General features: G+C 44.4%; 1 protein-coding gene across 18 annotated transcripts in view; it reads left to right on the top strand.

Moving 5' to 3' along the window:
• The window catches only part of eya1 (EYA transcriptional coactivator and phosphatase 1), a 274,463-nt gene that overhangs the window by 110,621 nt on the left and 143,132 nt on the right, over positions 1-20,710 (top strand). For 13 of the 18 annotated variants that reach the window (XM_068031998.1, XM_068032001.1, XM_068031999.1 and 10 more), the window contains 3 exons: positions 9,829-9,996; positions 14,822-14,964; positions 15,453-15,536. In XM_068031998.1, coding sequence (XP_067888099.1) covers positions 9,829-9,996; positions 14,822-14,964; positions 15,453-15,536 — 395 coding nt within the window. The remainder of the gene's footprint in view (positions 1-9,828; positions 9,997-14,821; positions 14,965-15,452; positions 15,537-20,710) is intronic. The other 5 variants (XM_068032014.1, XM_068032015.1, XM_068032012.1 and 2 more) reach the window with 1 other exon arrangement.

The raw sequence follows: 20,710 nt of genomic DNA, 5'->3' as shown, positions 1-20,710 counted from the left end.
CTGAACTGCTACATCAACTCCACCTTCCTGCATTCTCCCATCTTGCTTGATTCCCTTAGTATCCAAAAATCTATCGATCTCTGTCTTGAATATACTCAATGACTGAGCAGCCACATCTTTCTGGGGTAGAGAATTCAAAGATTCACAAGAAGAAACTTCTCCATATCTCAGTCCTATATGGCCAACCCCTTATTTGGAAACAGTAGCCCCCAGTTCTAGACTTCTCAGCCAGGGGAAACATTTCCAGCATCTACCCGATCAAGCCCCTTAAGAATTTTACATGTTTCAATGAGATCACCTCTTATTCTTCTAAATTCTAGGGAATATAGGCCTAGTGTACTCAGCCTCTCCTCATAGGAAAATCCTCTCATCTCAGGAATTAGTCCAGTGAATCTTTGTTGCACTCCCTCTAAAGCAAGATAAGGAGACCAAAACTTTATGCAATACTCCAGGTGTGGCCTCGCCAATGCCCTATATAATTGCAGTAAGGCTACTTTACTCTTGTATTCCAATCCCTTTATAATAAAGGCTAACGTATAATTTGCTTTCATAATTGTTTGCTGTACCTGCATGTTAACTTTCCATGATTCATGTAAAAGAACACCCAGGTCCCTTTGAATACTAACATTTCCCAGTCTCTCACCATTTAAAAATATTCTGTTTTTCTATTTTTACGACCAAAGTTGGTAACTTCACACTTCTCCACATTATATTCCATCTGCCATGTTCTTACCCACTCATTTAACCTATCTTTAGCCCTTTGCAGCCTCTTTGCATCCCCCTCACAGCTTATATATGCCTTTTCATTGTTCACCAAAGGAACTTGTGTTTAATTACATGCTTTAAATGGTTTCACTTGTGTAAGAAATCCTGCCTTCCCCCCAACTGTGAGAGCTCCCAGCAGTAGGCTTATGCTAGAAATTGGAGTTTAATGAGACGTGCCTAATTCAGGCAGGCAAATTGCATACTGCAACTTCATGCCACCTCTATTAAACTTACAGCAATTCCCAATAAAAACTGAATATTCTGTGGAAAAGTGATACAGAATCATGCAGGTACGGTTTTTAGGACCAATAAAGTCTGCAGAGGAAATAAAAATCCTGCCAAATTTACCAAACTTTAAATTCAATCAGAAGTAATAGGCATGTAAAACTCTTAACTGTCAGAAACTTGGCCATACTATTTTTGGAGCAGAAGCAGTCAGGTGGCTTGGAGGATAAACTTTAATTGTATCTTAGCTCTGCTATAATTAAGAAAGTTGATTCATATTTTGTTTGTGCAGTTGTATCATTATGGCTCTGTGAATTTGGTATAAACTGGTTATTTATGCACATATATCCTTTCACCAAATACTGTGTTGTAAGTCCACTTAAAAATTAGTAAACTCAATATTTGAGAAGACATAGAAAGGAGGTCAATTTAAAAAAAACATTGCTGAGAATACAGGGATTGTGTATGTTGGCATCTGCCAATACGTTTAGTGCAGAAAAGCTTGTAAGGAAAACAAATGAACAGGAAGGAGCTATGCATGTCATCAGAGTAGCAAAGTGATACCTGATAATTCTGAAATGTAACTAACCAGTAAAAATTTGAGCTGACAGCAACTAACAAAATTTAATACCTTAAAAATCAGGAAATAAGCCTATGGATACCTATAACAAATACAAGTTTTCACATGCGTTCAAGGACAGCATTACCCCTGAAATAATCAAGAGTGCCAAGCCTGCTATACTCTCAGCACTACATGAACTGCTATGCCTGTGCTGGGACGAGGGAGCAGTACCCCAGGACATGCGCGATGCCAATATCATCACCCTCTATAAAAACAAAGGTGACCGCGGTGACTGCAACAACTACTGTTTAGAGAGAGAGAGATACAGCGCTGAAACAGGCCCTTCAGCCCACCGAGTCTGTGCCGACCATCAACCACCCATTTATACTAATCCTACACTAATCCCATATTCCTACCACATCCCCACCTGTCCCTATATATTTCCCTACCACCTACCTATACTAGGGGCAATTTATAATGGCCAATTAACCTATCAACCTGCAAGTCTTTGGACTGTGGAATCTCCCTGCTCAGCATAGTGGGGAAAGTCTCTGCTCGAGTCGCTCTAAACAGGCTCCAGAAGCTGGCCGAGCGCGTCTACCCTGAGGCACAGTGTGGCTTTCGTGCAGAGCGATCGACCGTTGACATGCTGTTCTCCCTTCGTCAGATACAGGAGAAATGCCGTGAACAACAGATGTCCCTCTACATTGCTTTCATTGATCTCACCAAAGCCTTTGACCTCGTCAGCAGACGTGGTCTCTTCAGACTACTAGAAAAGATTGGGTGCCCACCAAAGCTACTAAGTATCATCACCTCATTCCATGACAATATGAAAGGCACAATTCAACATGGTGGCTCCTCATCAGAGCCCTTTCCTATCCTGAGTGGCGTGAAACAGGGCTGTGTTCTCGCACTCACACTTTTGGGGATTTTCTTCTCCCTGCTGCTTTCACATGCGTTCAAGTCCTCTGAAGAAGGAATTTTCCTCCACACAAGATCAGGGGGCAGGTTGTTCAACCTTGCCCGTCTAAGAGCGAAGTCCAAAGTACAGAAAGTCCTCATCAGGGAACTCCTCTTTGCTGACGATGCTGCTTTAACATCTCACACTGAAGAGTGCCTGCAGAGTCTCATCGACAGGTTTGCGGCTGCCTGCAATGAATTTGGCCGAACCATCAGCCTCAAGAAAACGAACATCATGGGGCAGGACGTCAGAAATGCTCCATCCATCAATATTGGCGACCACGCTCTGGAAGTGGTTCAAGAGTTCACCTACCTAGGCTCAACTATCACCAATAACCTGTCTCTAGATGCAGAAATCAACAAGCACATGGGAAAGGCTTCCACTGCTATGTCCAGACTGGCCAAGAGAGTGTGGGAAAATGGCGCACTGACACGGAACACAAAAGTCTGAGTGTATCAGGCCTGTGTCCTCAGTACCTTGCTCTATGGCAGCGAGGCCTGGACAACGTATGTCAGCCAAGAGCGATGTCTCAATTCATTCCATCTTCGCTGCCTCCGGAGAATACTTGGCATCAGGTGGCAGGATCGTATCTCCAACACAGAAGTCCTCGAGGCGGCCAACATCCCCAGCTTATACACACAACTGAGTCAGCAGCACTTGAGATGGCTTGGCCATGTGAGCCGCATGGAAGATGGCAGGATCCCCAAAGACACATTGTACAGCGAGCTCGCCACTGGTATCAGACCCACCGGCCGTCCATGTCTCCGCTTTAAGGACGTCTGCAAATGCGACATGAAATCCTGTGACCTTGATCACAAGTCGTGGGAGTCAGTTGCCAGCGTTCGCCAGAGCTGGCGGGCAGCCATAAAGACGGGGCTAAAGTGTGGCGAGTTGAAGAGACTTAGTAGTTGGCAGGAAAAAAGACAGAGGCGCAAGGGGAGAGCCAACTGTGCAACAGCCCCGACAAACAAATTTCTCTGCAGCACCTGTGGAAGAGCCTGTCACTCTAGAATTAGCCTTTATAGCCACTCCAGGCGCTGCTTCACAAACCACTGACCACCTCCAGGCGCTTATCCATTGTCTCTCGAGATAAGGAGGCCAAAGAAGAAACTGATTCCCAGTCGAGAGGCATTGATAACAATTATGAAGCCATGGTCAGAAACTGTCCAGAAAGGTCAGTTTCAACAGTGGAAGAGGTTCTGCTTTTAGAGGAATATTTGCTGAGGCACACTGCTTTCCTATTTGATAATCCAAGATGACATCATTAACTGAATGAACATAACGTCCACCATTATGAAGAACCTCAGGAAATTCCGTTATTGTGATAAAAAGCAACAAAGCATAAAGTGGGTTTCAATCATCAGGGACACAAGAATGTGGGAGATGAGTTATATTGGTCACTCATGAAAAGCAGGCAATAAATTGATTTAAAATAATATTTGTGTCTAGTCACTTCAGGATGTAAAAGTGTAGATTTTCTGGTCCCATCATTCAGGCTGTGGGACTCGTGCATTAAATGTTTTGCTTTCACATGTTTTAGAAATGGCTGACGTTTTCAGATCTTCCCAAGATCAATATAATTACATATTCCATACAGGCTCATGGCCTGGATTGGTCCCCTTACTGGGAATTCATGATTTTTTTTTATTCATTCATGGGATGTGGGTGTCACTGGCCAGGCCAGCATTTATTGCCTAAAATAAAAGCAAAATACTGCGGATGCTGGAAATCTGAAACAAAAACAAGAAATGCTGGATTCACTCAGCAGGTCTGGCAGTTCCGAAGAAGGGTCACTGACCCGAAACGTTAACTCTGCTTCTCTTTCCACAGATGCTGCCAGACCTGCTGAGTGAATCCAGCATTTCTTGTTTTTGTTTCAGCATTTATTGCCCATCCCTAATTGCCCTTGAGAAGGTGGTGGTGAGCTGCCTTCTTGAACCGCTGCAGTCCATTTGGGGTAGGTACACCCACAGTGCTGTTAGGAAGGGAGTTCCAGGATTTTGACCCAGTGACAGTGAAGGAATGGTGATATAATTGCAAGTCAGGATGGTGTGTGACTTGGAAGGGAACTTGCAGGTGGTGGTGTTCCCATGTATTTGCTGTCCTTGTCTTTCTAGTTGGTAGAGGTCGCGGGTTTGGAAGGTGCTGTCTAAGGAGCCTTAGTGCATTGCTGCAGTGCATCTTGTAGATGGTACACACTGCTGCCACAGTGCGTCGGTGGTGGAGGGAGTGAATGCTTGTAGATGGGCTGCCAATCAAGTGGGCTGCTTTGTCCTGCATGGTGTCGAGCATCTTGAGTGTTGTTGGAACTGCACCCATCCAGGCAAGTGGAGAGTATTCCATCACACGCCTGACTTGTGCCTTGTAGATGGTGGACAGGCTTTGGGGAGTCAGGAGGTGAGTTATTCGCCTCAGGATTCCTAGCCTCTAACCTGCTCTTGTCGCCACGGTATTTATATGGCTACTACAGTTCAGTTTCTGGTCGATGGTAGCCCCTAGGATGTTGGTAGTGGTGGATTCAGCGATGGTAATGCCATTGAATGTCAAGGGGCGATGGTTAGATTCTCTCTTGTTGGAGATGGTCATTGCCTGGCACTTGTGTGGCGCGAATGTTACTTGCCACTTATCAGCCCAAGCCTGGATATTGTCCAGGTCTTGCTGCATTTCTACACAGACTGCTTCAGTATCTGAGGAGTCATGAATGGTGCTGAACATTGTGTAATCATCAGCAAACATTCCCTTATGATTGAAGGAAGGTCATTGATGAAGCAGCTGAAGATAGTTGGGCCCAGGACACTACCCTGAGGAACTCCTGCCGTGATGTCCTGGAGCTCAGATGATTGACCTCCAACAACCACACCCATCTTCCTTTGTGCCAGGTATGACTCCATCCAGTGGAGGATTTTCCCCCTGATTCCCATTGACCTCAGTTTTGCTAGGGCTCCTTGATGCCATACTCGGTCAAATGCTGCCTTGATGTCGAGGGCAGTCACTCTCACCTCACCTCTTGAGTTCAGTTCTTTTGTCCATGTTTGAACCAAGGCTGTAATGAGGTCAGGAGCTGAGTGGCCCTGGCGGAACCCAAACTGAGCGTCACTGAGCAGGTTATTGCTAAGCAAGTGCCACTTGATGTCACTGTTGATGACACCTTCCATCACTTTACTGATGATTGAGAGTAGGCTGATGGGGCGGTAATTGGCCGGGTTAGACTTGTCCTGCTTTTTGTGTACAGGACACACCTGGGCAATTTTCCACATTGCAGGGTAGATGCCAGTGTTGTAACTATACTGGAACAGCTTGGCTAGGGGCGCGGCAAGTTCTGGAGCACAGGTCTTCAGTACTATTGCTGGAATATTGTCAGGGCCCTTTGCAGTATCCAGTGCCTTCAGTCGTTTCTTGATATCATGCGGAGTGAATCAAATTGGCTGAAATCTGGCATCTGTGATGCTGGGGACTTCAGGAGGAGGCCGAGATGGATCATCAACTCGGCACTTCTGGCTGAAGATTGTTGCAAATGCTTCAGCCTTATCTTTCGCACTGATGTGCTGGGCTCCCCCATCGTTGAGGATGGGGATATTTGTAGAGCCTCCTCCTCCAGTTAGTTGTTTAATTGTCCACCACCATTCACGGCTGGATGTGGCAGGACTGCAGAGCTTAGATCTGATCTGTTGATTATGGGATTGCTTAGCTCTGTCTATCGCATGCTGCTTACGCAGTTTGGCATGCAGATAGTGCTGTGTTGTAGCTTCACCAGGTTGACACCTCATTTTGAGGTATGCCTGGTGCTGCTGCTGGCATACCCTCCTGCACTCTTCATTGAACCAGGGTTGGTCTCCTGGCTTGATGGTAATGGTAGAGTGGGGGATATGCCGGGCCATGAGGTTACAGATTGTGGTTGAGTACAATTCTGCTGCTGCTGATGGCCCACGGCGCTTCATGGATGCCTAGTTTTGCATTTCTAGATCTGGTTGATATCTTTCCCATTTAGCACGGTGGTGGTGCCACACGATGGAGGGTATCCTCAATGTGAAAGCGAGACTTCGTCTTCACAAGGACTGTGTGATGGTCACTCCTACCAATACTGTCATGGACAGATGCATCTGTGGAAGGCAGATTGGTGAGGACGAGATCAAGTATGTTTTTCCCTCTTGTTGGTTCCCTCACCACCTGCTGCATACCCAGTCTAGCAGATATGACCTTTAGGACTCGGCCAGCTCGGTCAGCAGTAGTGCTACCGAGCCACTCTTGGTGATGGACATTGAAGTGCCCCATCCAGAGTACATTTTGTGCCCTCGCCACCCTCAGTACTTCCTCCAAGTGGTGTTCAACATGGAGGAGTACTGACTGATCAGCTGAGGGAGGGCTGTAGGTGGTAATCAGTAGGAGGTTTCCTTGTCCATGTTTGACCTGATGCCATGAGACTTCATGGGGTCCAGAGTCGATATTGAGGACTCCCAGGGCAACTCCCTCCCTACTGTATATCACTGTGCCGCCACCTCTGGTGGGTCTGTCCTGCCGGTGGGACAGGACATACCCAGGGATGGTGATGGCAGTGTCTGGGACATTGTCTGTAAGGTATGATTCGGTGAGTATGACTATGTCAGGCTGTTGCTTGACTAGTCTGTGGGACAGCTCGCCCAACTTTGGCACAAGCCCTCAGATGTTAGTAAGGAGGACTTTGCAGGGTCGACAGCGCTGGGTTTGCCATTGTCATTTACTGTGCCTAGGTCGATGCCGGTCCGTCCGTCCAGTTTCCTTCCTTTTTTTTGAATTCGTAACGGTTAGATACAACTGAGTGGCTTGCTCGGCCATTTCAGAGGGCATGTAAGAGTCAACCACATTGCGGTGGGTCTGGAGTCTCATGTTGGCTGGACCAGGTAAGGACAGCAGATTTCCTTCCCTAAAGGACACGAAATGGAAGGGAGCAGGATATCTGCACTCTTAAAATAAGTGCACACAGACAACATCACCATTCAATGGTGCATCTATCGAGCTGCTCCTTCAGGAAGAGGGAAAAAGGAAGGTTGCCCTGTTTAGCACAGAAGGGCATGGTTACAAATCTACTGTTGGAGAGACCAGCTTAGAGATATTGGGCTGGATTTTCCTATTTTCAGTGGCAACCCGAAGTTGGGATCATTTCTAAGTAGTGACCCTGCTCGAGGTCGGAATGCGCCGATCGTTAGTATTTTGTGGAAGGCGACCAATTAGTGCAGAGGTCTGCAACATACAGCTCCAAAGCCGCATGTGGCTCTTTAACATCTCATTTACAGCTCTCAACCTTTTCCAATTGGATCGTATTAACATAAAAAAGCCTAAAAAATAGTTGAGAAAAGTAAGCGCTGTGTTTTTATTGTGGGGATAAAAAACTAATCATTATGCTGCACTTTACGGTTTCAAATGATTACTTTAATGACAAGAATCATCATGCTCTAAATAAACCTGTTTGATTGGTATAACTACACCATGGTTCTCGGTAATACCTTCAGTTTGAGAAACAGATTTTATGGTTGCAACCATTATTGTTTCTATTATAGCTGCAATAATAAATTATTCTGAATGTGCTATTAGAAGCTTTTTTTAATCACAAGAATCAATAGCCAAAAAAATTGTCCTAATTCTACACACCTTAAGTCATGGTTTGTTTTAAAGATGACTTTATTGACAAAATTATAGTTAATAAAAGTCAAAAACATGATAATTCAGAGTTAGGTCTATTTTAATGCCAGTTGTTTTCTATTGTTACATAAATTCTATAAATTTATTGTATTATAAGTACAAATTATGCATTCTACCAGTGACATTTGGCAATTTGCCAAGTATTTGGTTCAGAAATGGCAAAATTTCCTGCTAGTTTTTACTTTCGGCAACTTTTTTTTAACACCCTTCAGGTAAAAAAAGTATTTTTTTCTTCTTTCATGGGATGTGTGTCACTGGAAGGCCAGAATTTGTTGCCCATCCCTAATTGCCCTTGAGAAGGTGGTGGGGAACCACCTTCTTGAACTGCTGCAGTAAAAAAGGTTGCTGGCACCCAAATTCGTGGGTCGCTTCCATGATATCTGTCCAATTACAGATGGCGGGTGCAATCAGCAGACGGCAGGTAGAAGTGAAGGGCCCCATTTGGGGAGACGGTGACATGGTGGTAATGTCACTGGGCTAGTAATCTAGGGGCCCAGGCCAATGCTCTGGGGACATGGGTTCAAATCCCACCACAACTGCTCGTGAAATTTAAATTCAATTAATTCATAAAAATCTGAAATTGAAAGCTAGTCTCAGTAATGGTGCTATGAAGCTATCATTGATTGTCAAAAATACCCACCTGGTTCACAAATGTCCTTTAGGGAAGAAAAACTCCAGACCCACAGCAATGTGGAGGTTGACTCTTAACTGCAAACCACTCAGTTCAAGGGATGGGCAACAAATACTGGCCTTGCCAGCGATGCCCACATTCCATGAAATAATAAAAAAAAATTAAAGGCCGCCCGTCAGTCTTCAAATTGGATGTAGGCAGAGAGAAGCAGTGCTGAAGGAACAGTATACCAGAGAAGAGACACTGCAGTCTGTTGTAGATGCTTCCCTGCAGGTGCTGTTAGAGGTGGTGTGAGCCAGGTGCAATGTTGATTTCTGAGAGTGGCAGGAAGAAGCCTGCTAGGCAAATGAAGAAGGCATGGGCTGGAGGTCAACAGCTGCAGTGTGGCGAGTAGGACTTGGCTCCAGTGCTGGAAGTGCTTCAACGATGTTATGCATTCTGGCAAGTTGAGTATGAAGCACAGCCAAACTGTCAGCCCTGAGAATCTTGCAGAGACAGCACACCTCTGAGCAGGAGGGCCTCAAGGCAGGCAGTGATTAGGTACGCTGAGGAGATCATTGCCCATTGCCAATCCTCACACGAGAAGCAATCAAATTGATATAAGGTTGGCATGAAGATAATGTAAAGACTGAGCATCACTTCAGATAGTGGATCAGGATGGGCAGCTGACCTTTCTATCCTCACATTGCAGGAGAAATGAGCACACAACGCACAAGAGAGGAGTCATTGAGGGGATGGAGTAGTCAGCCTGGCAATCATGACAGTGATGGATGAGGAGGCACTTGACATTGCAAGGGTGGCAGTAATGCTGGCAGCCAGAGACAACAAGATTGGTGTCCGACAGAGAGAGAGTGACAGTTTAATGAATTCTCCATGGAAGTGCGTTGAAGCAGCTTCCAACTCTGAAGTATTTTCCATTGGATATCAACTGATGTGTAAAAAGATGTCTGCTGAAGCACAAACTGAGACAAAGAAGGTCGAGTAACTAATGTTTTCTTCATTAAACAGAGCCGATGCCAGAAGAACAGTTGCATACAACTGTGGAGGCCAGGCCTACCTCGGAGGATGACCTGCGCTTTGTGAAACCACCATCACAGGAGTCAATCACACCATTCACCAGTGTAGATACATTCACCTCAGTGGGACCTCATGCGAATTTAGAACAGGTGGCACAAGGTGAGCAGCATGGTGCATGTGAGCAGGAGCAGGTGATGGAGGCAGAGAGCGCTGTGGGCAGACCCCATTGGAGGGCAGCTGCAGCCATACTTACCCGGACGGAGCTGCAGAGCCTCGGGGCCCATGTACGTAACGGGTGCTCGTGAAACAGCAGTGGGACATCTGACAGAGTTTCCTGAGACAGTGCAGTCCCTTGCAATGAAAATGGAGGAGTCCATTCATGACATGAGCACCTCAATGGCTCAGGCATTAGAGTGCATGATCTCCTTCATTGAAAAAGTGCCACCTCCTCATGCAGAGTCATATGCGGCAGTCCACCGAGTGGGTGCAGGAGCAGCAGGCTGGCATCAACAAAATGTAGCACTCTGTAGTTTTGATCCGTCAATTACATTGATGGTGCAAGGATGCATGCATGCCCAATCAGATGTTCTCACTCACCTGGTAAGAGCAGTTGTGCAGATGGGTCATGAAAGGGCTGTGGAAGGAAGGGATGATGTGGGTGGGACCCGCATCCAAGGGACCCCATATTCTGAAGTTTGCCCTTCCGTTCCGCTGACTTGGAAAAACAATAAGGCTCACACCCCTATGACCAAGGCTGTCCCTTCACAAATGCAGCTGGCACAGCTGTCATAGTGCCAGAACATGCACAGCGAACGTAAGGAAGGGCGTCACGTGCATCACAGCAGCCAAGACACCCTTTCGAGTAGCCTGCCTCCCCATCTGCTCCAGCCCACCTCTGAGTAGGTGGCCTCCATTATCATAGCTAGTGGGAGGCACTAGGACCTCAGCCGCCTAACTTCCCTTGCTCCTTTGTGATGAATAATTTCTTCAAGACCTTCCCTCTGCATCACCAATCCCCATGGTTCAGCTCTGTTTCAAGAGTGGCAGGTTAGTGGATGTGCAAGAGCTTCTGCTCACTGTTTAATCCTTTTATACAAAAATGTTATATGTCTGCCACTTCAGTCAAGGAATTCCTGCTGTGCATCCTCCTCATCTGCTTGGGTGAGGTGTTGACACAGAGTGAGGCCCGTGCACCTGTGGTAAAATTTCACTGCCTTACTTAATTGCCTGTCAACTGCCTCCTTATCTATTTTAATTGCCTGCCCGCCACTACTGGGTGGGAGGCCGCACTCCCAGAGAAGCTGCCTCTGAAAAAATGGTGCAGAGGCGGCTTCACGTCCAGCAAGCAGCACACCGTGCTGGTGCACAAATTTGCCAGCTCGCCCACCTTCTAACCCACCTCCACTGCCTTGTAAAAATTCAGCCCAGTGTCTCTGTGCCAGTAATTGAGGTCTTAAATGCAGTCTTCATTTTACAGATTTTGTCATAGGAACCTCACAGACAACACAAAGGCCATGGGAGACCTCATGTTACAGTTGCTGAGTTCAGTCACAGGGTATTAGTCCATGTGTTTTCCCTTACTTTCTTACAGTGGTCTTGCTTTTTAAGGTCAGCTAAAAGGTCATTCCATCACCTCCTACATGACCTTAATTCTTGGTTTTACATCTAACTTATAACAACTCAGCATTCCAGATTGGGTCTCATAACAAAAGCTGTGCTTCGAAGTACAAAAAAGGTAAACATATTGTCATAGAATCATAGATTGGTACAGCACCGAAGGAAGTCATTTGGCCTATCATATCTGTGCCAGCTCTTTCAAAAAGCAATCCAGTTAATCCCACTCCCCATACTTTCAGTGTTTTTCTCCTTCATGTATTTATCCAATTCCCTTTTGAAGGCTACTATTAAATCTGTATCCACCACCCAATCAGGCAGTGCATTCCAAATCCTGACCAGACATTACATAAACAATGTTTCTTTCTGTTGCCAATCACCTTAAATCTGAGCCTTCAGCCATTACAGTTTTTCTTGTCACTAACAGAGATATATATATAGTGATTAGAAGATTAGAACTACTGAAGCTATCTTGCATGACATCAATGATACTGCTTTGGATCACATCAGATTTGAGCAGATTTGTTGACATTCTCCAGATAATGCCTGCTTCAACAGATTCTGAAAATCATCAGAAAATAGAATTCTGCGCACAGAATGTATTATTTAATAAAAAACCTTTCCTGCTGGTGTTCTCAACATTCTACACTAGGCAGTTTTACGCACGCACTTCATATGCGTTTCTTCCATCTTCCGGAAGGTTTACTGATCAGCACTGTATTGAGATGTGAATATCGAAACCAACAAACTGGTTTATTTAAAAGCAGATACTGGAAATCTGAAATAAAAACGGAAAGTGCTGGAAAGCTGCTTCTCTCTCCGCAGATGCTGCCTGACCTGCTGAGTTTTTCCAGCACCTGTTTTTAAACTGGTTTATTTTGCAGTTGCAGTTAATATATGAATGAACAGAATAGATTACAGTGAATTTCAATAGTTTTTATACAGCTGCTTGTAACGTGCAAATTGACTAAATAAGGCATACTACCTCTGTTAGTGGGCTAAATTCACTTTATGGACTTGAGATCCTTCCAACTGAACAGCAATAATTTTTCCTAATATAGACAGCATGCATTCAGGCTTTGACCTGAAGTCTATCACAACCTCCTTCTGGCTGAAGAGAAAGTGAAACTGCTCTGCCTTATTTTCAGCTAGAGAGGAAACCAAAAACTTGATCTCCGATCCTCCTCCAACTCTCTGTATTGGGAATTGTCTTATTGAGTTACTGTTCTCTTTGCTGTGGTTCCCATTGGCATTATTTGTTCAACTAACCCACCTGTTGGGCTTCATGAAAGAAGACTGTACTAACACTACAAGTACAACTATTACTAGATGTTGGAATGTGCCATACTAATGATTTTCCTCCCACTGTCTCAAACTGATGTAGATAACAGTTTTAATCTAGCCCTTTGAGCAAGTCGATCAACATTCCAGGCCAGCCGATGTTTCAGTAACTTCAGATAAAAGCTATATTGGACTTTTGGGAATTAACCCTCAGAATCCTGAAATTGACTTTATATCAAAAACCTAAAGGCCTTAAAAATCTGCATAATGTGAAGATACAGCTGCTGTTTCATCCTCCATTCTTCTCGCTAAAGTTTGTCATGTCAGGGGATATCTTTTCATTTGCCTACTATATGTAGATGTTAGCAACAAGAGTGGTGCATCAAGGCCAGAAAATTTGTTGGAGGTGCAAAAAAGTATTGTTGCCCTTTGTCGACCCAAGCAGTCAGCTCCTCCTGAGGGGAGTCCTGGAAATCTCAGGGAATATAAAGAGGATAGAAACCCGCCGTAATGGGTCTCCACCAGTATTTTCTATGGTTTGCACCCAAGAAATATGAAGAAAATAAGTCAATGCGAAATCCATTCCTGGAAGAATAGTATAATACTTCCTTAGATTTGGGCATTCTGAAATGCCTAAAATCTGGTTTTGGCAAAAGAAATAATTTGCATTTTATAAAAACACACTTGCATTTATATAGCACATTTCACAACCACAAGACATTCCAAAGCACTTTACAGCCAATTAATTACTTTTGAAGTTTAGTCACTGTTGTAATGTAGGAAACATGGCAGCCAATTTGCACACAGTCAGCTTCCACAAACAGCAATGCGATAATGACCAGATAATCTGTATTTGTGTGAGGTTGATTGAAGGATAAATTTTGGCAAGGACGCTGGGGATAACACCCCTGCTTTTCTTCGAAATTGTGCCACCAGATCTTTCACTTACACTTGAGAGGGCCTTAGTTTAATGTCTCATCCAAAAGGCAACACCTCCAATAGTGCAGCACTCGCTCAGTACTGTATTGGAGTGTTGGCCTTGATTTTTGTGCTCAAACCCTGGGTTGGAATTTGAACCCACTACCTCTGACTCAGTGCTACCAATTGAGCCACAGCTGACACTATATAAGGCCTTACACTGTGCTTAGAATATCTTAAAGTGCTTTGCAACCAATGGAATTGTTTTGATGTGCAGTTACTGGCAGAAGTACAGCAGACCCCCAATAGTAAAAGTATAAACAGGTAATTTTTTTTGATAGTGTTAGTAGAGGGAGCAACACTGGCCAAACAGCAGAAAAACTTACTGTTATACTCTGAATGATATCATGGGAGCTTCTGTATTTACCTGTGTAACCATGCAAATTCTCAGTTTCATCCTAAGGCAGGACCTCTGCCAATATAGTGAGAATGTGAGACTAGATTATGCACTTAAATCTATACTGGGGCACATACTTACAATCTACTGATTCAGAAGTAAGAGTGGTACCAATAAATCACGTTGACACTTAAGGAATTAAGATATTTTAGGATGTGATATTTACAGAAAGGAATAAGATGCAAGAGGTGTAATTTTATAATTATGTGCAGTAGCAAATGAAAATCTTATTGAATGTACATGGAACTTTTCCTGGAGTTGGATCTAATAAAGATTTATTTGGGAACTACTTTTCAAATTACAATCTAAGCAAAACAAACCACAGACTAGAAATTATTGCTGACTGCATTAGCATATGAATGCTTAACAATTTCAGATGAAATTATGCTGCCTGCTAATTTAACTGAGGCCTTGGCATGTTAATTTCAAACTGGTTAACTCCTCCATTGAAATGAAAGAAAGTGGAATATCATACAAATGTATTTAGCATTCATTTGCTAACCTTACAAATGTAATTTTGTCCTCCCCAGCCAATTGCATGTCATATGAGTCTACTGTATTACCCAACAATCTTGATGAAAAGATACATGGTCCATAAATGTATTCCCTCTTGAAATTTTAGGATGCATAAGTTTACGAATGACAGCATACATAGTGATTTGAAAAACCCTTCATGTGGCTTTGTTGGAAGCTGAAAGTCATTTTGTGTTTCAGGAGAGTTTGGTACAATTCACAGTGCATCAACACCCATTAAAGATTCAGAATCAGATCAATTGCGTAGAGCTTCAGATGGAAAGTCACGTGGCAGAGGCAGAAGAAATAATAACCCCTCACCTCCCCCAGACACTGACCTTGAGGTAAGACTGACATACTGATGCCATTAAAAGTAAATCAAACAAAGCGACATAGAAAATGATGTATGAGCACCAATAAATGCTGCACTCGTTCATATAATTATGAGGTTCCGTGCATGAAAATGAAAGAACTATATAGCATAAAATATTTTTGTAATTTTTTCTCAGAAACAGTTTATTGAGTATTGATTTTTTAATGTTAATTCTCTTGGTAAATGATCTGTTAAATGTATGAATTAGTTAATACAGTCCGATCTAGTAACCACCAAGCATTAATCTACTATCACCTACAGGCATTATCTCATTTGATGAGTGACTTAGCAATAGATTATGCTTTGACTTTGACTTTTAGTCCCTTAGTGAGTAATGTAGAAAGCTGGGTCATGACACAGTAGCACTTAACTACAATTCCCTCAGGTTTCACATTTATTGATTGAGGTATCATTTTTCAGTGTACAGAGGGCAACATTGATTTCTCTGTCTCTCCACAGCGAGTGTTCATATGGGACCTGGATGAAACAATCATTGTTTTTCACTCCTTGCTCACAGGGTCCTATGCCAATAGATATGGAAGGGTAAGTACCAAAGGACATTCACTACAGACATTTGTCCTTTCTAAAAAAAAAAAATTGTAAGCCTTTTAACATTGAGATGTAAGAAAGATGTGAGGAATCATGGAAAATCTGACAGGGTTGCAAACTTTGAAAGGTTTGTTTTATTGTTACACGTTAATATCTTACCACTGTAACAAAATGTCCCATAGGCCCAGGATATGCATATTCTGCATATATATTTTATAGAGATTGCAAAGAATTGTTGAACTATAAAGTGGCATTCCTCTTAAGGAATTCCTATTGTGAATTTTTGAGTGCACTTTTGCCCTGATGCTTTAAAATTATTATCCTATTTTACTGTGAAGATACTTTTCTAATTGATTCAACTCTAAGAAAGCAGCTATAAATAGGAAATAAAAACAGAAAATGTGGAAATGTACAGCAGGCTCATTAGCATCTGCAAAGACAAAAGACAGGATAACATGTCGAGTGTAGACCCTTTGTTAGAACTGAAAACTGAGAAATTAGAGTACCTTTAAAAAGTGTTGAACTCAAAAAGCGAAGGAAAAAAATCAATAAACCAATGGATTGGGACACCAAAACAAATTCAAGCAACACCAACTCATCAGTAACCTACTCACCCAATTTGCATTCTACTTGAACCACTTGACTCAGACCTCATCACAGCCTTAATCCAGACATGGATGTAAGAGCGAAATGCCAGAGAGGTGAGGGTAGCTGTGCTTGACATCAAAACAGCCTTTGACTGAGTATAACACTAAGGAACATGAGAAAAAGCTGAGGTCATTGTGGGTCAAAGGGACTACAACAGCCATTTATCTTTTTTGTCATCTTTGACACAAAGGAAAATGGCTGTGCGGGTCAGAGGCCAGTGATCACAACCTCAGAACATTATTGCGAGAGTTCTTAAGAAAGCATTCTTGGCCCAACCATCTTCAGCTGTTTCATTAATGATCTTTGCTCTATCATAAGATCAGGACTGGGACTGTTCATGAATAAATAGAGAATGTTCAGATCCATTCACAACTCTTCCAATAATGAAATAGCCCATATCAGCCAATAGTAGAACCTGAATGGCATCCAGGCTTGGGCTGATAAGTAGCAAGTAACATTCGCACCACATAGGTGCCAGTTAATGACCATCTTGAACAAGAGACAACTCAGCTCTCTCCCCATGACCTTCCAAGGCACCACCATCACCCAATTCCCAAACGGCAACATCTGAGGTCACCATTGACAAGAAGTTGAACTGCAGCAGCCATATCAACAATGTGGGTATAAGAGCCGGGCAGAGGTTGGGTCAGGAGTGTGGTGGAATATTACCACTCGCCTGGATGAGTGAAACTGCAACAACACTTAAAATGCTCAAAATAATCCAAGACAGAGCAGTTAAGTTGATCAGTGACCCTGCCACTGACACATTGCAACTGCAATATGCACAATTTACAGGTGAACTGTAGCAATTCACCAAGGTTACTTTGACAGTACCTCCCTCCCCAGTGGCCGCTACCATCAAAATAGACAAAAGTAGCATTATAATGGAAACATCACTTTCAAGATCCCCTTCAAATCACACACCATCCTGACTTGGACACATAGTGCTATTCCCTAATATATAGGTGTTATGGCCAGCTATAACACCATTACCACTGCCCTGACTTAGATCAGTTAACTCAGCACAGATTAGGATCAACCCCAGGATCTTTCTGATTTGTATGGCTCAGACAAAGGGTCTTTACCTCTGAACCATTAAGGTATCCATGTAGAAATATTTGAATGGTTCTTGCACATGTTGGGCTGAATTTAATGAGCCCTGGAGATGGGCTAGGGGGGAGGGGGGGGCGCCCCATTGAATTGTGACAGGAAGCGGGGTGCAGAGGCGCTATCACCTTCCCATTGCACTGCAGTTTTCTCAAGAGTGGGATAGGCTGAAGACAGCCTTCCCACTTAGAGTCAGTTGAGGCCCTAAAGGTGCTTAGGAACAGCCACTTAAGGGCCTATGCCGGCAAGGTGGTGGGGGGCGGGGGGAGGTGGCGGAGGAGCTGGGCCTCCACCATGCTGGAAGGTTGCTCAGTAAAATGAGGTGACCCCCCCACCGTCGGCTTGAAGGGGGCCATCCTCTGTGGACAATCTGTAGCATATGGAGGGCCCCATCAGCAAACAACTGATCTCTTCAGACCTCCGTCTGCTGGACTCAACGCCCACCCTCCTCCACACCCCCCTCACTGGGGCCTGCCGTGCTGGCCCCAGTGACCCTGCCTCATTTACCTGGGGTCTGGGGCTCCAGCACTGGGCCTGGGTCCAAGGACTCTGCAGTACCAGCAGTGACCACCGCTCTTGCTGGTGCTGCTAATACTACTGAGTTGCCTGCCCTCTGATTGGCCAGCAGCTCTTGGAGGCAGGATCACTGTCTTTAAAGGGATCAGTATCCTGGTGCCGGGCTGTTAATTGCCTGGGCGCCATAGAATCGCACTTAGGGGGCTCCAAGTGGCCAAGGCGGGATTCTCCCTGCCTTTTCAGCCCGGCGCCGGGAGCCCTGGTGGCACTACAAAATTCAGCCCGTTGTTTGTTTTAGTACAGACCTCTTCAGCTGGTTCCTTTACAGGATCCACAATGAATAATGCAATAGCCCTTGAATGAGGGTGTATAGCAGCTGTGGAAGAACAATCGTGAAATGACAGCCATTATCTAAGGACAACAGCAACTTGCATTTACATAGTAGCTGTAATGTAGTGAAATGTTCAAACATGCTTCACAGGAGTTTAAACAAGCAAAATTTGACATCAAGCCAAAAAAGACAGATTTAAATCTGATGAAAAAAGTAGGTTTTAAACAGCATCTTAAAGCAGGATAGAGAGGTAGAGCGATGGCAAGGATTGGAGAGAAAATACCGGAGCTAAGAGCAGCTGAAGGCACAGCCTCCAACGGTGAAGCGACTAAAATCGGAGATGCCCAAGAGACTGAAATTGAAGGAGCACAGAGATCTTGGAAGGTTGTAGGTCTGGATGAGGTTACAAATATAGGAGCAAGACCATGGAGTGATTTGAAAAGAAGGGTCACTGACCTGAAATGTTAACTCTTCTTCTCTCTCCATGGATGCTGCCAGACCTGCTGAGTATTTTCAACATTTCTTGTTTTTATTTTAGAATTTTAAAGTTGAGGCATTGCCAGACTGTTAGCCAGTGAGCTCAGGGGTTGATGTATGAGCGGGACTTGGTGTGAGTTAGGATGTGGATAACTTTGGATGAGCTCCAGTTTACGGAGGGTACAATATGAGAGGCCAGCCAGGTGAGCTTTGGAATAGTCAAGCCTAGAGGTAACAAAGGTATGAATGAATGTTTCAGCAACAGAGGAGCTGAGGCAGGAGGGTAGACAGACACTGATACAAAGGTGGAATTAGGTGGTCTTGGGGATGGAGAGGATATATGGTTGGAAGCTGAGCTCAAGGTCAAATAAGATGGCAAGGTTGTGAACAGTTTAGTTCAGCCTCAAACAGTGGCCAGGGAGAAGAATGGAGTCAGTATCTAGAGAATGAAGATTGTGGAGGGGACCAAAGACAATGCCTTTGACCTTCTCAATATTTAATTGGAGTAACATTCTGCTCAGCCAGTACTGGATGTCACACAAGTAGCGTGACAAATCAGAGGCAGTGCAGGTTTAAAAAATGTGGTGATGAGGTAGATTTGGGTGCTATCAGTGTGCACGGAATCTGGCATTGTGTTTTTGGTTGATGTTACTAAGGGGCAGCATGTAGCTGTGAAATAGGAGAGGGGCCAAGGATAGATCTTTGGGGGACTCCAGAGGTAACTGTGCGGGAGTGGGAAGAGAGGCCATTGCAGACGATTCTCTGCCTATGACTGTGTAGGTAAGTACAGAATCAGGTGAGGGTAGTCCCACCCAGCCGGACAGCAGAGAAGAGGCGTTGGAGGAGCATGGTGTGGTCAACCATGTCAAAGGCTGCAAACCAGTCGAGACGGATGAGGAGGGATAGTTTACCATGGTCACAGTTACACAGGATATCATTTCTGACTCTGTTGAGGGTCAATTCAATGTGGTGGCAAGGGCAGAACCCTGATTGAAGGATTCAAAAGTGGAGTTTTGGGAAAGATGAACACGGATTTTGGCATGAAACCCTTTCAAGGACTTGAGAGGAAAGGAAGGCTGGAGATGAAGCAGTAGTTGGGAAGGACAGAGGAGTCAAGGGTGAGTCAAGACTAGGGCAGGGGAGAATCTTGGGGGAAGTTGGCTCAGTGGGCTAGGGGATGGGAGGGAAGCAACAGAGGGAACTGAACAGATAGTTTCAATCTTGGTGGCAAAGAGGTCCTTGAGCTCCTTGCACTTCTTGTTGGAGGTGAGGGGGGAGGAGACAGGGAAGAGTTATTTGACAAGAAGGTTTGTATTGGAGAAGGAAAGGTGGGACTTATCTTTGCATTCTAGGATAATACTGGAATAGTGAATAGTTTTGGCAGAGGAGAGCAGGATTTAATAGTGTTTTATGTGGTCCAGCGAGATCTGGCAATGTGTTACTAAACCAGTTGTCTGCCATAAACATTCATATCTTCGTCCTGTGGACCTAAGGAAGAGGAGATTTGGGCCATACTGGAGGAATGACCAGGCAGCAGAGAGTAATGGTTTTAAGACAACAACTTGGGATTTATATAGTGCCTTTAACATAATAAAAGGTCCCAAGGTGCTTTACAGGAGCTTTATGAAGCAAAATTTGGCACTGAAATGAAGTGCAGATTTCAAGCAGAGATACAGGTTTGGTGAGTTGGGAGTTCGGTGAAGCGAGGAGGAGGTGCTCCTTTTTGTTTTCTCTACTTTTTTTAACCCTCCAGTATTTGGTTCTTACTTCGGTACAGTGGAAGCAGCTGGTTGGTGAGTAACTGGTAAGCTATTCTATTTATAATAAATAGTCTGTAAAGTTAAGGTATGGCAGGTAGGTCGGCCGAGTGGAATGTACAGCCTGTGACATGTGGGAAGTTCATGTGGCCCAGACAAACACATCTGCAGGAAGTGCCACCAGCTACACAAGCTTGAGTTCCGGGTTTCGGAACTTGAGCGGCGGCTGGAGTCACTGTGTTGCATCCGCGAGGCAGAGGACTTAGGGAGGTGGTCACACCGCAGGTTCGGAGCATGCAGGCAGATAGGGAATGGGTGACTGCCAGGCAGTC

Source organism: Heterodontus francisci, chromosome 5 (genome assembly GCF_036365525.1).
Source record: "Heterodontus francisci isolate sHetFra1 chromosome 5, sHetFra1.hap1, whole genome shotgun sequence".
NCBI classification, from domain to species: domain Eukaryota; kingdom Metazoa; phylum Chordata; class Chondrichthyes; order Heterodontiformes; family Heterodontidae; genus Heterodontus; species Heterodontus francisci.
The sequence above is the reverse complement of the archived record's forward strand: the minus strand, read 5'-3'. Positions and strand labels throughout refer to the sequence as shown.